The 17508-nt window shown below is 46.1% G+C and overlaps 1 protein-coding gene and 1 long non-coding RNA gene across 2 annotated transcripts; both read left to right on the forward strand.

Moving 5' to 3' along the window:
* Positions 1-13029: 13029 nt before the first annotated feature.
* Positions 13030-13812, forward strand: LOC149438030 (uncharacterized). The gene is made up of 3 exons (XR_016307969.1): positions 13030-13208; positions 13288-13494; positions 13603-13812. It is a non-coding gene; the product is annotated as an uncharacterized LOC149438030 (long non-coding RNA).
* Positions 13813-15711: 1899 nt separating this feature from the next.
* On the forward strand, positions 15712-17092 carry LOC149438031 (uncharacterized). Its single transcript, XM_089660313.1, has one exon. It carries the CDS (start codon positions 15722-15724, stop codon positions 16712-16714), a length of 993 nt encoding a protein of 330 aa, XP_089516439.1. The 5' UTR covers positions 15712-15721; the 3' UTR covers positions 16715-17092.
* The last annotated feature ends 416 nt before the right edge of the window (positions 17093-17508 follow it).

Consider the following 17508-nt stretch of genomic DNA (forward strand, 5'->3'; position numbering starts at 1 on the left):
GGACTTAATATGGGGGATGAATTACTATATGGGGGATGAATTAATATGGGGAATGAATTACTATGGGGGATGAATTACTATGGGGGATGAATTACTATATGGGGGATGAATTACTATATGGGGGATGAATTACTATATGGGGGATGAATTACTATATGGGGGATTAATTACTATGGGGGATGAATTACTATGGGGGATGAATTACTATATGGGGGATGAATTACTATGGGGGATGAATTACTATGGGGGATGAATTACTATGGGGGGGTGAATTACTATGGGGGGGATGAATTACTATGGGGGATGAATTACTATATGGGGGATGAATTACTATATGGGGGATGAATTAATATATGTGGGATGAATTACTATATGGGGGATGAATTACTATGGGGGATGAATTACTATATGGGGGATGAATTACTATGGGGGATGAATTACTATATGGGGGATGAATTACTATGGGGGATGAATTACTATATGGGGGATTAATTACTATGCTTACTATGGGGGAATATTACTATACTTACTATGGATGACACATACGCATCATTCATCTACTCTTGGTCCGGCCCCCGGGTCCAATATATGAACCCATTGCGGCCCTCAAGTCAAAAAGTTTGCCCACCCCTGTTCTAGATTCTCCATCCCACCAACCTTGTAATAGTGAGGGATGGTGTGACCTTCCTGTGTGGAATCTCGGGAATACAGAGGACGGGGACATCTCTCTGGTGGGTTCCTGGTATTAGGTGGCTCCATCATATCCTTGTGTCCTTCTGAAAACTCCTCCATCACTCCATACTCCTCATCCTCCTCTTTATACTCTTCTTTAACATCAATATTCTCATCCCCGAGGATTCCACTCTGAAAGATATAATAAAACATTCATTGTAACAAACATGCTGTGTATAAATCACAACTACCAATAATTGTCATCATCTACCTGATGATGGTGAGGGATGGTGTGACCTTCCTGTGTGGAATCCCGGGAATACAGAGGACGGGGACATCTCTCTGGTGGGTTCCCATGACTGGATCCATCTGTAGGAAACACACACACTGACTGAATCCATTGTTTCTATGTGTTTATCAGATGATGGGGGATCTAGGTGGATCCTCCGTACTGCTCTCTCCTTTACAATAAAGTCTCCTCTTACCCGGTGATGTGAGGGGCGGCTGATTGTCCATCATGACGTCCTTGTAGAGATCCTTGTGTCCTTCTAAATACTCCCACTCCTCCATGGAGAAATAGACAGTGACACCCTGACACCTTATAGGAACCTGACACACACAATGATACAGTCACCATCCAGACACATCCCTTGTCTGTTACTGGAGAATGTCCCAGAATTCCCGGCACCGCTCACCTCTCCTGTCAGCAGCTCAGTGATCTCTCTGGTGACTTCTAGAATCTTCTTCTTCTTTCTCTCTTCTATCAGGGAGGGAGGTGGAGGCAATGTGATGTCATATGATCTCCAGACTTCACAGGAGGAAAACTCTACATCTGAACACAAATAGTCACATCAAATGATATTCCCAGAATCCTCCTCACCTCTCCATTCAGGTCTCCATTTTATTAAAGCCCCACTTCAGGCTGAGGTATAATTTCCCCCCACAGGACCCCCACACTACGCAGATAAAATGAATTCTGACGTCATTACATAAAATGCTGGAGCAACAGTTCTGCTTTGGCTGTGAGGATGTAAAGTGTCCACCCATATCTTAAGAGCACCGGAAAAAAAGAAAAAAGAGCTGGATGAAGGGACATTGGGAGGAGGGGCTGTGAGGTCAGTGTGATGTCATAGGATTCCCTGACTCTGGATGGAGGGACATTGGGAGGAGGGGCTGTGAGGTCAGTGTGATGTCATAGGATTCTCTGACTCTGGATGGAGGGACATTGGGAGGAGGGGCTGTGAGGTCAGTGTGATGTCATAGGATTCCCTGACTCTGGATGGAGGGACATTAGGAGGAGGAGCTGTGAGGTCAGTGTGATGTCATAGGATTCTCCATCCCCCGCCATTTATAAAAGTGGTATAATCCTTTGGTATAGACTGATGAGGTAAGAGAGTGATTGGTGGGAAAGGTGACACCTCTCCACAATGAGGGGAATGTTCCGGCCCCGGAAGTGGGGGAATGTTCTGCCCCTGAAGGGGTTCATCTGGGTTCCCACACTATATATGTGTGTATCATCATCTGCTGGAGATAAAAGATGTCACAGTGACTATGGAGGAAGAGGACGGAAATGACTATGGAGGAAGAGGACGGACATGACGGGGGAGTTACTGGGTGTAAATAGAACATAACATCTTATCTCCTAGATTGTAAGCTCGAAAGAGCAGGGCCCTCGATCCCCTCATGTTTTGCATTGTATTGGTATTGTTCTGTCACATGTTCTGTCCCCTTTGTAATGTACAGCGCTGAGCGAACTATTGGCGCTTTATAAATACTGTATAATAATAATAATAATATTACCTCCTCTGCTGCTACTTTCAGCCACGTCTCATCTCTACCTCCTGTCTATGTCTGCCATCACTTCCTGTCTGTACCTGACATCACTTCCTGTCTGTCTTCCATAGAGACTTCCTGTGTGGGTAGAAGTGAGATCCCCACCTTGTGGAGCTCAGAGGAACTGCAGCCCCGAGAAGCGTCTGGTAGTGTGGCCCCGGCCTTGTGCTGGGTGTGTATGGACTGTAGATCCTTGTGTAGGGAGGAAATGACTCCTATCTGTGACTGCTGTAACCTGCTGACTGGCATCTCCTGTGAAATCTGACACTTTCACTGGATACACACAAGGCAGTCAGGGATTTCAGCCCCTCCCTTCTCCTCTCAGACTGTAATACAGAGAGAGCCAATCAGAAGAGGTATTAAAGGAGCCAATGACAGGGACTTTCTCAAGCAGGAGGTGCAGCTGCAAAGCATTGTGGGATATGCAGTCCTGAACAGAAATGGCCTGATAGGCTGATATGAGGGATGGAACTACAGAGACCAGCATGCTTAGTGAGAGCAGAGTGAAGGACTCCATCTTGTTTTTCCTGAGGGGAGGCAGTCTGCATGTGGCAGGAGACAGTCTGGACCTGGCAGAGAAGTGGTCAGGGTCAGTTCACAGCATGTTTAGGTATCTGCATCAGTCAGGGAACATCCAACCTGAGAGATGTGGCCTACAGTACAGTGCCTACACCGACAGTGTGAAGGGCTCATCGTGAGGTGACCACAGGAGCCGGTCATTTCCAGGACCATGGTTTGGGCCTTAGTCCCAGGATCTGGTGAGAGGGATTTTGCCCCCTGGCAGATGACAGGAACACGGCACACAGAGACATGACACTTCTCCCATACTCACCAGGCACTGGGTTGTGTAGATGGTCCTGCTATACAGACACAGTGTTTGCTTTGCTATACAAATCCTGCCACGGGATTACAATGATACTTTACCATAGGAGTGTAAGTGCACCAATGAAAGTGTCTCGCTGAAGACCCCAACATTCATCCTGTTACCAAGAGACTGAAGTTACTGGTGCCATACGGGCACGCGCATGCGTATTCAGGCCTCTATATTGCATGGTGTGGGAGGGAATACCTCTACCTTGGAAAGTAGCTATGAAGCATCAGTTGGGCGCAGTGTTTGCCTATTGGGCTTGTGGAGTCGGGGGTTAGAAGGGAGAAGTCTGACACCACAGAGAGTCATCCTTCTGCTCTTCTCCTGCTTGGACATCATAGAGCTGAGTTTATGTAAAGGGGTTTAGACCCACTTTGAGGGCGCCATGTAAGTGTTTCCTCTGCTCTTGGGGTTATTCACGGTTGGAATCCCCTGAAAGCAGCCTGAGTGTAAAAGTGAGTTCTATTGCTTCCGGTCTCAGGATTTGCTGTTCTCTGGATTCACCGAACGTATACCTGTTGTTCATGTTTATTACTTCCCATAGAGGTCTTCCAGTAAAGCTGATCTCTGTGTTTATTATACCGTGTGTGCTTTTCATTGGTCCTTGTACTTCACTATTGTCAGGGGTGTCAGTTGGGGCTGAGACAGTTCTTGGGGTTGAGAGGCAGAGTGGTGGAGTGAACAAACTTAAGCAGCCCCTTCGTTACACTTATAGAGGGGTCACCTCCACTCCCACCAAGCGGGACAGAAATATATGACTGCCTAGTCCAGCCTTTCTCAGTCAGGGTCCTCCAAAGGTTTCTCGGGGCTCCTTCAGCAATGAACAATTCCTGTGTGAATCTGTCAGATTACAAGTCCCCATTATCTGGGTAAGGGGGTGTCAATCATCGCACGTCGCTGACATTTACAGATCTAGAGAAGAGTTTTAAATTGCCAACAAATTACATTTCCCTCCCAGATTCCTTTTTACACTCAGCCGATGCGGGGCCGCTGCATTTTTTGAAGTCCTGCTTGTCACATTTTTAGTGCAGGCTTGGTGTGGTAAACACAAAAAATGCACCTCCCCATTGAAATCAATGGAAAACATGGCAAACCACATAAAAAATGCACCTGCCTTGTGTTTTTGGTGCAGTTTGTGAGTCACATGCATTGCCTGCACTTGTTGGGGGGTCAAAGAACAGCTCATTCACTTCAATGGGTCACATTCAGCAGGAGCTACACCCATCAAAAGTGACATCTTGGGGATAATTCCTGCTGTGACTGCGAAGACAACCATCACTACTGGGATATGTGTAGACACTGCCCACTGCCTCTGCAGATATAGGGGGCAGTAAAAGTTCAGCTCAACTGTGAGGTCTAACAATATAAAGGAAAACTCTGCTTCAAAACTAAATAAGTGTGGGGTTCCCCTTTAGTATCCATACCAGTTCCTCATCCAACATTAGGAGAAGTATGAAGATGAAGGGGAACTCCACTTTAAAAATGAACTAATGATAACACGGTGTTATCTTATTGACAAATGGTGGGTCCCCCATATACCCCAGTAATGGTTGGCTCCCCTGAACTCTATTGTAATGGGGGGTTCCCCCACACACCCCAGCAATGGTGCCCCCCCCGCACACACACCCTGGTAATGGTGAGCCCTCCCGCACACACCCAGGTTATGGTGGATTCCTCCATACACATAAGTAATAGTAGGTCCCCCTGCATAGCCCAGCAATGGGGGTTTTCCCCACACACCCTGGTAAAGGTAGGTCACACCACACACCCCTGCCATGGGCCCATTAGCACACCTAGGATTGACACAGGGGGTGATACCAGTTAGAGGGGTGGGAGATTAGTGAACATTCTCTCCTGGATCCCCCCTTCCTTCATTGAACATTTACTCCTGGATTTCCACTTCCCATGGTGAACATTCACTCCTGGATTTCTCCCTCCTGGAGTGAGCATTCGTTCATGGATCTCCCCTTCCTTCAGTGAATGTTCACTCCTGGATCCCCCTTCCTTCAGTGAACATTGACTGGTGGATATCAGAGGATGGGGAGGCGTCAGAGGTCCATCAGATGACAGGAGAGACATCAGAAGTCCATCAGCTTCATCTGAGAATGGGGAGACATCAAAATGTCCATCAGCTTCATTGTAGAACAAAGGAGACATCAGAGGTCCATCAGCTTTATCAGAGGACAGGGGAGTCATCAGAGGTCCATCAGCTTAATCAGAGGACAGGGGAGTCATCAGAGGTCCATCAGCTTTATCAGAGGACAGGGGAGTCACCAGAGGTCCATTAGCTTCATCAGAGGACAGGGGAGTCATCAGAGGTCCATCAGCTTTATCAGAGGACAGGGGAGACATCAGATGTCCATCAGCTTTATCAGAGAACAGGGGAGTCATCAGAGGTCCATCAGCTTCATCAGAGGATAGGCACACATCAGAGGTCCATCAGCCTCATTATAGATGGGAGACATCAGAGGTCCATTAGCTTCATCAGAGGACAGAGGAGAAATCAAAGGTCTTTCAGCTTCATCAGAGGACAGGGGAGACATCAGAGGTCCATCAGTCTCATTGGACACAGGGGAGACATCAGAGGTCCATTAGCTTTATCAGAGGACAGAGGAGAAATCAGAGGTCTATCAGCTTCATCAGAGGACAGGGGAGACATCAGAGGTCCATCAGCTTCATCGTAGGACAAGGGAGACATCAGAGTTCCATCAGCTTTATTGGAGGACAGGGGAGTCATCAGAGGTCCATCAACTTCATCAGAAGACAGGGGAGACATCAGAGGTCCATCAGCTTCATCGTAGGACAAGGAAGACATCTGAGGTCCATCAGCTTTATTGGATGACAGAGGAGTCATCAGAGGCTGTCACAGATCCCACCCACATGCACACGGCCACAGCGACTAGCTAACAGAGGCGTGCATGTCTGGCCGTGACTTGGTGTAAAGAGGGAATGAGGGGGACTTATTTTGTCACAGCCCGCACTACCTCTCCTCTCATATTAGGACCCATGCAGTTTATGTTGTCTATATGGAGGAGGTGTAGGGTTAGATTCATCCTAGGCTCTAAGTGTTCCCCCTTGACCAACATCATTTTTAATCCAAGTCTCCCAGATAGTCTGGCCATTGGTCGAGTCCATCCTTGGGCTGAGGCTAATCTATTCCAATTGCAACATTTGGTCCATCCCGTAATTCACAACCTTAAATCCTTCCCTGACATTCAAAAAGCTGCTCGCATTCCACCCCATCAGTATTTTATCTACAGATACAACACATTTTTGCCTCCAAAGCCTCTTCTCTGACTCTTGAACAACCTACCCCTTTAGATCATATCTGCATCCAAGGCCCACACCACCGGGACATCATTTCCGCTACGTATACATTGCTTGTAGATGTCGCCCTTTTTCTATTGGTTCTCCCCTTTATATGTGTAAATGGTCCCGTTTCCTTCAATGTGATATTGGGTTGGATCAATGGAGTAGGATTTGGGAGGCCTCTTCTAAATCTTCTGTGTGTGTAATGTATACAGAAAATCCTTCTAAGACCCCGATGTTTTGGTATCGGACCCCTGAGGTTCTCCATGATAGTAACCCGAATGTTTCTTCTGTTTGCTGGTGTTGTGGGACGGAAACTGACACTCTTTTCCACATTTTTTTGGGATTGCCGGTCCATTGCGCCCTTTTGGAGGAGGTCCTTACCCCATTGTGGTTACTTTTAGAGATGAGCGAATTATTCAAAAATTCGATTCGGCTGATTCGCCGAATTCGCGGAATAAATTTGATTTGAGGCGAATATATTCGCTGCGAATTTAACTTGTAAAAGGGTGTTTCTAGGCTTCAGAGAGCCTTTATATTAGTGCAGAACACTGTACCTTTAATTTAAATGCCCTTGGAGTCTGCTGGGGAAGAGAAATAATACTGTCAGTCAGTATGACATGCAGATGAGTGCCGTCGATCTTAGAATCACCGCACACTTCACTCATTTGGGCAGTCACGGGGCCAAAACCAGAGTGTGGAGCCACAGTGTGGCGGTGGAGGCAGCAGCAATGGGAGGCCATACAGCACCCAATGACAAAATGGAACCCACCAGCAGTGTGAGGAGACCTGAAAGTGGCACATGGCAGAGTGTGGCGATGGAGACAGCAGCAATGGGAGGCCGTACAGGGACCCATGACACACTCTGGACCTGGCAGCAGCATGAGGAGGCACGACCGCTTGATGACACCGGGAGCACTGGCCTCTGGCTGCGACTAGTGCTGCCTCGACCCCTTCCTCTGCTGCCACATCTGCTCGCTCCTGAAACATTGCCTCCTCTGCCACTCCTCTGCATGTTGTCTGACATACTCTTTATTTCAATAAGCACCCCAAAATTAAAACCGGATTTAACTCTTTGAACGTACAATAGTGGTTGTGAAGCACAAAGTCAGTTTATTGTACACAATCGGTCAATTGCAGCTTGCCGTTGGCTGGAAACTGTACGTTTATGTCACTGGAATGCACTAATCACCCAAAAAATATTACCGCCACCCGGCGTGTAAATGGATTTAACTCTTTGAACGTACAATAGTGGTTGTGAAGCAGAAAGTCAGTTTATTTTGCACAATCGGCAAACTGCAGCACCAACTGTGCACGACAGCCACCAAAAAAAAAAAGGGTGTATGTCACTTTAAATTTTCGATTCTTTGATAGCTGTGGCCCTAAGTAATGATTCTGTGTCCCTGAGTAACAATTCTGTGTCCCTGAGTAACGATTCTGTGTCCCTGAGTAACCATTCTGTGTCCCTGAGTAACGATTCTGTGTCCCTGAGTAACAATTCTATGTCCCTGAGTAACGATTCTGTGTCCCTGAGTAACGATTCTGTGGCCCTAAAGTCTCTGTGACCCTAACTCTGTCCCTTAATACACACAGGTCTGTCTCTCTTGAATGACCGGAGGCTAATGGAGAATTCTAAGATGGCCGCGATTTATAGCTCCACCATTACACAGTGCTGGCTGGCTGCTGATTGGCTAATGCGATCACATGTCATGAATGAATGCATTATGGGTCAGCGCGCCTTCCCAGAGATCCCCGCTCCGTCGCCACACATGTCGCTGCCATTTTTGGGAAAATTCAATTCGTGCATCCGAAGTTTGCTAATCTTCGGATTCGTCGCGAATCGAATTTTTCCAAATCTTCGGAACGAATTCCACTTCGTCATGTTCGATTCGCTCATCTATAGTTACTTTTCCTGGCTCCTGTCCCTTTTGAGCCCATTTACTTTCTGTTGGGTCTACCTTTTCGGGTCTCTCTAAATGTGCGAGGAAACTTTCCACCTACATTCTGAGGCAGGAGAACCATTCCCATGCATTGGCTGTCTTCTATGTCCCCCATGTTACCGGCACTGATGAAGGTCAGAGCAGAAATGAGAAAGTTGGAGTACCTACCTGCTTTACACCCTGCTACTGTCCCTGCGCTGGAGGCAGTTCAGGACCCATGGGACACCTATGACACCGATCTGTCTGCTCCGATCGTTTGTGATTGATGGCCATGTCACTGTTTTGTATTGACATTGTATGTTCTTATGTACCTCTCATCGATGAGCTGCTTTATCAGCCTTCTCTCCCTCTCTGCTTTTATTTTACATTTACCTTTGTGACTGCTTGTTGTAATATGTGACATAGAGATGGAAATGGGTGCTAATAGGCTGCAGGAGATCTGCTGAGACATAGAAAGGGAAATGGGTGTTAATAGGCTGCAAGAGATCTGCCGAGACATAGAAAGGGAAATGGGTGCTAATAGGCTGCAAGAGATCTGCCGAGACATAGAAAGGGAAATGGGAGCTAATAGGCTGCAGGAGATCCGCTGAGACATAGAAAGGTAAATGGGTGCTAATAGGCTGCAGGAGATCTGCCGAGACATAGAAAGGGAAATGGGAGCTAATAGGCTGCAGGAGATCTGCCGAGACATAGAAAGGGAAATGGGAGCTAATACCCTGCAGGAGATCTGCTGAGACATGAAATGTGTATGAAATGGATGGATGTGCAGACACTCCCAGAAGATGATGTCATTATGAGTGGATTGATATATATTTTGCATTGTCCCCCCCAGAAGGATCAGGTTTGGCGGGATCGCTCTCATTAGCTATACATTTGTATTTTGTGTTCTGTGTTTGTAAGACTTTTCTATATGTAATAAGAGATGTTTGTTGAACAGTTGGTTACATAAGAGTTACATTTATTTCTTCTTCCTTTATTCAGTAATGTTTCATCTCCCGTAGTATCCCTGTAAGGTACATATTATACAGGAAGGGGGATTATGGGATGGATCTCGGGGCTGCAGTTCCTCTGAACTCCACAAGGTGGGGATCTCACCTATACTCACACAGGAAGTCTCTATGGAATGCAGACAGGAAGTGATATCTGGGACAAACAGGAAGTGATGTCAGGTACAGACAGGAAGTGATGTCAGGCACAGACCGGAAGTGATTTCAGGCACAGACAGGAAGTGATGTCAGGTACAGACAGGAAGTGATGTCAGGCACAGACAGGAAGTGATGTCAGGTACAGACAGGAAGTTCCAGATGAGAGGTGAGGTGGGAAGAAGTATAGAGGAGACGTTGGTGGAAGTGGCAGCAGAGGAGGTAATAAGATGTTATTTCCTATTTACAACAAATGTATATAAATCTGAGGCTCTTTTAGGAATGTTGGGGGTTTAAGCAATGAAAGGGGCTTTATAGCAACTTAAATGTGTAATATGTGTAACATTGAGCTGTTTATCTCCTCCTCCCCTCCCCCGCCTGTCTCCAGCACTGCACCCGGGGACTAGGAGGGAGGGGAGAGACCTTGCAGTGTAATGAGAACCGATTGGCTGCTCCTCAGGAAAGGGGCGTGTCCAGCTTATCCTTTCTCCCTTTCACTCCCAGAGCTGTTTTTGCACATTTAAAAAATCATTTTATCCTGAAGATGACACAAAACCCCCAAAGTATAGATTTTCGGAAAGTAGAGACTTTAGAGAATAAAATAGCGGCAGTTCTAATTTTTTATGTCACAAAATGTTATCACAAAGTCTAGGAAATGCCAAATTTCATTAAAAAATACACTTAAGCTGATTTCAGGGCACAAAAAGCAATAAATGACCCATTTATGTGTAAAAATATAAAAGCCGAGGTTGCAGCGAGTAAATAGATATCCAACATGTCAAACCTTAAGTTGTGTGTGCTGAAATGGTGACAACCTTTAGTCCCGGTATTATCTATAGGGGACACATTTATAGCCCCTTCTAGGTCATCAGTATAGAGTACGGAGGAGGTCTGCTCCTAGAATTATCCTCTCATTCTGGTGTGACCGGCGATATGTAACGTGTATCACAATCAATGTTATCACGTGTAGGCCCTCCAGCGTGTGCTCTTACGTTTGGCTGTGCATATATATGTGGGGGAGGGGGAGCCTCAAAATGTTTTAAGGGGAGGAGTTATGTACTTGGGTGTAACTTTAATTGTTTACAATTAAAAAAAACATTTTTACTTAAGGGGACAAAGTCCTCTATGTGATGACTTTTGATGACAGGTTCTCTTTATTGAGACATCCAGGGTCTAAAAGACCCCCAATGTCTCCCCTGTACTCCATTGGATATAATGTAGTGCACATCGCACCGCATTACATTCTTTGCTGGCCTCGATGGTCGGGAAATCTGTCATAACGTCACTTCTGGGTCAGGACTAGAAGGGAGTGAATGTGTCCGGTCTACTCCATCCCCTCTACCCTCCGACACCCGCTGACCCGGGCCCACAGATGGGCAAGCAGAGTCGGGGTAGCATAGTAGGTACAGGAGAGGATCAGACACACAGGGTGGCAGAGGCTGACACCTGAAAGGAGAGCCCTGCGGCTTGCCCTCAGCAGGGATAAAGATTAAACACAATACTTGCCCGGCCCCCAGAACTACATGTCCCGGGCGTCGGGTGATGTAAAGTGACCATCCCTGCATGATGAGCCGACATTGACCTCACAGCACTGCCTCAGAGCAGACTAGTCATAGGAAGGATCAGATTTATCATTCCTTGTCTGCAGATCTAAAACTCATCAAAACCAGTTCAGAGACCAAACAAACCCAACAGAGAAAAGGGGCCCCGGACCTCAAAATTGTAGTAAACACTAAACAGTCCAAACAAAATGTGTTCCCATGGGGGGAGTAGTTCTTCAATGTCCAGCAACCCTCCTATTCCCCCCTCACATCCACATCCTATTATTGTGTGACCAATACCATCCAAATCATTCTTACTTTCATTTCCCAAAGTTATCCGTCTACAAGGAGACCTGTATAGATCACATGATGGCACCAATGAGGATGGAGGAGGACCGGAGTCACATGACTGAGAAGATACTAAACCTCACCCTGGAGATCATCTACCTGCTGACCGGAGAGGTGAGGAGGATTCTGGGAGGTCACATGACATAACTCTTATTTCTATTAATAAAACACAGACCTGACCGGAGAGGTGAGGAGGATTCTGGGAGGTCACATGACATCACTCTCATCTCTATTAATAAAACACAGGCCTGACCGGAGAGGTGAGGAGGATTCTGGGAGGTCACATGACATCACTCTCATCTCTATTAATAAAATACAGACCTGACCGGAGAGGTGAGGAGGATTCTGGGAGGTCACATGACATCACTCTCATCTCTATTAATAAAATACAGACCTGACCGGAGAGGTGAGGAGGATTCTGGGAGGTCACATGACATCACTCTCATCTCTACTAATAAAACACAAACCTGACCGGAGAGGTGAGGAGGATTCTGGGAGGTCACATGACATCACTCTCATCTCTATTATAAAAACACAGACCTGACCGGAGAGGTGAGGAGGATTCTGGGAGGTCACATGACATCACTCTCATCTCTATTAATAAAACACAGACCTGACCGGAGAGGTGAGGAGGATTCTGGGAATCTAACATGATATTCCTATTGGTTCCTCAATACAGAGATTTCCTCTTCTGAAGTCAGGTGATCATATGACCATCACAGTGCCTCCATGTGACTCCCTAAACCCTGAGAGACACAACATGGAGAAGATTCTAGAAGTCACCAAGAAGATGATGGAGCTGCTGACAGGAGAGGTGAGCGGTGCCGGGAATTCTGGGACATTCTCCAGTAACAGACAAGGGATGTGTCTGGATGGTGACTGTATCATTGTGTGTGTCAGGTTCCTATAAGGTGTCAGGGTGTCACTGTCTATTTCTCCATGGAGGAGTGGGAGTATTTAGAAGGACACAAGGATCTCTACAAGGACGTCATGATGGACAATCAGCCGCCCCTCACATCACCGGGTAAGAGGAGACTTTATTGTAAAGGAGAGAGCAGTACGGAGGATCCACCTAGATCCCCCATCATCTGATAAACACATAGAAACAATGGATTCAGTCAGTGTGTGTGTTTCCTACAGATGGATCCAGTCATGGGAACCCACCAGAGAGATGTCCCCGTCCTCTGTATTCCCGGGATTCCACACAGGAAGGTCACACCATCCCTCACCATCATCAGGTAGATGAGGAACAATCACTGATAGTATCATTAGGATCTGTACATTATCTGCATTGTTACCATTGATGTCATTTTTATTATATATTCAGAGTGGAAACCTGAGAGATCCTAAAGTTGAGGTTAAAGAAGAGATAAAAGAGGAGGAGGATGAGGATGGGGGGATGGAGGAGTCAGAGCTTCTAAAAGAACACAAAGATCTGTACCAGGACACCATGGTGGAGTCATCCAGCTACGGGAACCCACTAGAGAGATGTCCCCGTCCTCTGTATTCCCGGGATTCCACACAGGAAGGTCACACCATCCCTCACCATCATCAGGTAGATGATGACAATTATTGGTAGTTGTGATTTATACACAGCATGTTTGTTACAATGAATGTTTTATTATATCTTTCAGAGTGGAATCCTCGGGGATGATAATATTGATGTTAAAGAAGAGTATAAAGAGGAGGATGAGGAGTATGGAGTGATGGAGTAGTTTTCAGAAGGACACAAGGATATGATGGAGTCACCTAATACCAGGAACCCACCAGAGAGATGTCCCCGTCCTCTGTATTCCCGGGATTCCACACAGGAAGGTCACACCATCCCTCAGTATTACAAGGTCGGTGGGACGGAGTATCTAAAACATGGACTTATAAAGATGATGTGTGGATTGTTTATGTGACCTTACATTTTACAGATGATATTCTCTCTCATTTCCTTGATTTAGAGTGGAGATCCAATCGATATAGAATTTGAGGTGAAAGCAGAAGAAGAAGAGGCGTATGTGAGGGATGATCAGCAGTCTATGGAGGAGGATGGAATAACGGGGACATTTATAGAGGAGGACACTCCTACAGAGATCAGCACAGGTGGGTCATGAACACTAAATCCATTCCTCCACCCATACTGCTCACTGATTGGTCCAGAGTAGGGCGGGGACTGGGTGATATCAGCCTGTAATCCCCTGGTCACTTTCCTGAGCTGTGTTCCCCGTCCTGTATTCCTGGATTTCTCTCGGATAATCTTCCTTCTCTGTGCTGCAGACACAATTTATGTCTCTAGACTGGATTTATGGAGGTTCTGGGGTTCAGCTGGCAGCAAAATGTGGATTTTTACTATAAACATTACATAATGTAGGCACCCAGGACATGTGACTGGGGTCTCCTGCCTTGTGCCTGACTCCTCCAGGGGACCTTCTCTGTTATCTGCTGGCTGTGCCGGGTGGAGGGATATGTCTGTAGTGTCTCAGACCCAAGTCACTGAGTGCAGTCTCAGGAGATGGGAGGCAAGCAACCCTTTAAGGACCTTTAATTACTGAATAACAATATTATGAGTCCTTACACCTGCACTACTCTATGGTGTACAATACATACTCCTTACCCCTGCACTATATACTGTATGTTGTACATTACATCCTCCTGACCCCTGCACTATATACTTTATGTTGTACATTACATACTCCTGACCCCTGCACTATATACTCTATGTTGTACATTACATACTCCTGACCCCTGCACTATATACTGTATGTTGTACATTACATCCTCCTGACCCCTGCACTATATACTTTATGTTGTACATTACATACTCCTGACCCCTGCACTATATACTCTATGTTGTACATTACATACTCCTGACCCCTGCACTATATACTCTATGTTGTACATTACATACTCCTGACCCCTGCACTATATACTCTGTGTTGTATATTACATACTCCTGACCCCTGCACTATATACTCTTTGTTGTACATTACATACTCCTGACCCCTGCACTATATACTCTATGTTGTACATTACATACTCCTGACCCCTTCACTATATACTTTATGTTGTACATTACATACTCTTGACCCCTGCACTATATACTCTATGTTGTACATTACATACTCCTGACCTCTGCACTGTATACTCTATGTTGTACATTACATACTCCTGACCCCTGCACTATATACTCTATGTTGTACATTACATACTCCTGACCCCTGCACTATATACTCTATGTTGTACATTACATACTCCTGACCCCTGTACTGTATACTCTATGTTGTACATTACATACTCCTGACCCCTGCACTATATACTCTATGTTGTACATTACATACTCCTGACCCCTGCACTATATACTCTATGTTGTACATTACATACTCCTGACCCCTGTACTGTATACTATATGCTGTACATTACATACTCCTGACTTCTGCTTTCCCCCCTCCCCCCACTGCTATGTATACACATAATATGGATTCTCTTTTGTTCCCCCCATTTCCTCCCAGCTGGACATTTTATATCGGATGATGTGATTGGAGCACAGACTTTTACATGGTGATAATAATGTGATAACATCCTCCAACTTTGGACCCTTGAACAGAAAGTGATAATGAGGGAGGAGTCAATACCCCAATGATGGTGGTCTTCAGGACCAGTCCAGTCTTCATCTTGGTTGTTCTCCCCCCATCCTCACTCTCTGACCTCTGGTGGGGCTCAGCCCCGCTGTTCTTCATGACTAAATCATGGACTAAATAAGGAAGTGCAGTACTTCTTGTGTTTGGAAGATGGCGATGAGTGATAGAGGGGGTGGGGACCCTCGTCCTATAATCCCCTCATCACTGTCCCTCCTATAAAAGACAGTTCTGGTTGTTTCCTCACTCTCTGACTAAGGTCCATGAATAAAGAAATGACCTGGTAGGAGATCAGAGGAGCCATTTCCTAGTTCCCTTGAGGGTGGAATTATAAGCTCCTCAGAGACCAAGCTGCCGGATGTGGGTGGAGTCCTGGTTTGGGGGAACCAATCAGCTCCTGTCTAGTAATCCTCTTTGTCTTTGTATTTTAGTCCATGGCCGGGAGATGAGGAAAACCTCCGAGGATTGTCTCACTTTGTCTCCAGACTGGAAAGTAGAAGATGAGGACATCACACAGTATAGTCCAGGAGAAAACCCTACTCCTTCCAATGTCCATCCGGCTCCACCCAGTGTAGATGGACCATCGGATTCCTCGTATCCTGAGGAACCTCAGACTGTGCGGGACCGGGCCGGCCTTCCAACAGGGAAGAGATTCTCCTGTCCTGAGTGCGGGAAGGGTTTCTGTTCTAAATCCAAACTTAATGTGCATAAAAGATCTCACACAGGGGAGAAGCCGTATTCCTGTCCTGAGTGCGGGAAATGTTTTTCACAGAATTCCTATCTTCACACACATCAGAGATCTCACACAGGGGAAAAGCCATATTCCTGTCCTGAGTGCTGGAAATGTTTTTCACAACTGTCCTATCTTCACACACATCAGAGATCTCATACGGGGGAGAAGTCATATTCCTGTCCTGAGTGTGGGAAATGTTTTTCAGTGAAGTCCAAACTTCATCAACATCAGAGATCTCACACGGGGGAGAAGCCATATTCTTGTCCTGAGTGTGGGAAATGTTTTTCCCTGAAGTCCAATCTTCATAAACATCAGAGATCTCACACGGGGGAAAGCCGTATTCCTGTCCTGAGTGTGGGAAATGTTTTTCAGCGAAGTCCAAACTCCATCAACATCAGAGATCTCACACAGGAGAAACGCTATATTCCTGTCCTGAGTGTGGGAAATGTTTTTCACAGAAATCCTATCTTCACACACATCAAAGATCTCACACGGGGGAGAAGCCGTATTCTTGTCCTGAGTGTGGGAAATGTTTTTCACAGAAGTCCAATCTTCACACACATCAGAGATCTCACACAGGAGAAAAGCCATATTCCTGTCCTGAGTGTGGGAAATGTTTTTCACGGAAATCCTATCTTCACACATATCAAAGATCTCACATGGAGAAGCCGTATTCTTGTTCTGAGTGTGGAAAAGGTTTTTTAGAGATGTCCTTCCTTCATACACATCAGAGATCTCATGCAGGGGAGAAATCACTTTCCTGTCCTGAGTGAGGGAAATGTTCCTCACTGAAGTTCTGTGTTCCTGTACATCAGGGGTCCCACACAACCCTGGAGGTGTATTAGTGCCTTGAGTGCGGGAAATGTCTTCTAGATGAAAGTTGCTGGACATCCCAGCTCTCATGTGGGGAAGAAGCACACCCTGATATACACCTCAGATATACTCCATGGCTGATCTTCATCATGGAAGAAACAGTTCATAAGGAGATGAGAGGCCCCCAAAGACATGGATGAAGTGTGGGACCGGGTTTGGCCATTGATAGCAGGAGAAGAATAAAAATGTAGTCCTGACCTAGAGCACTGGACTGACTTTTCGTTGGGGTGCAGCCTACAGTGAAGGAAATGCGTATTTTATCCCCTGCTGATGGTGAATGTTTGCCCCTCACACAGAAATGATCGGTCTAACAATGGAATGTTCGGTGTAACACTGAGAGACAGAATACAACAACAAATTCAGCAGAAATGCGTCTAACAAATGATGACGGATCTGCATGTTCATGAGGGAAAGAAGGATTTGATCCCCTATCATTCAGCAGGATTTCTGGCTACCAGGTGTCTTTCATACAGGTAACAAGCTGAGATTAGAGCCAGTCTCTTAAAGGGAGTGCTGCTAATCTCATTGTGTTATCTGTATAAAAGACACCTGTCCACAGGAGCAATCAAACCATCAGATTCCAAACTCTCCACCATGGCAAAGACCAAAGAGCTGTCCAAGGATGT

The sequence above is a fragment of the Staurois parvus genome, unplaced genomic scaffold, assembly GCF_062004578.1.
Source record: "Staurois parvus isolate SC_StPar_1 unplaced genomic scaffold, SC_StPar_1.0 ptg001224l, whole genome shotgun sequence".
In the NCBI taxonomy this organism is placed as follows: Eukaryota; Metazoa; Chordata; class Amphibia; order Anura; family Ranidae; genus Staurois; species Staurois parvus.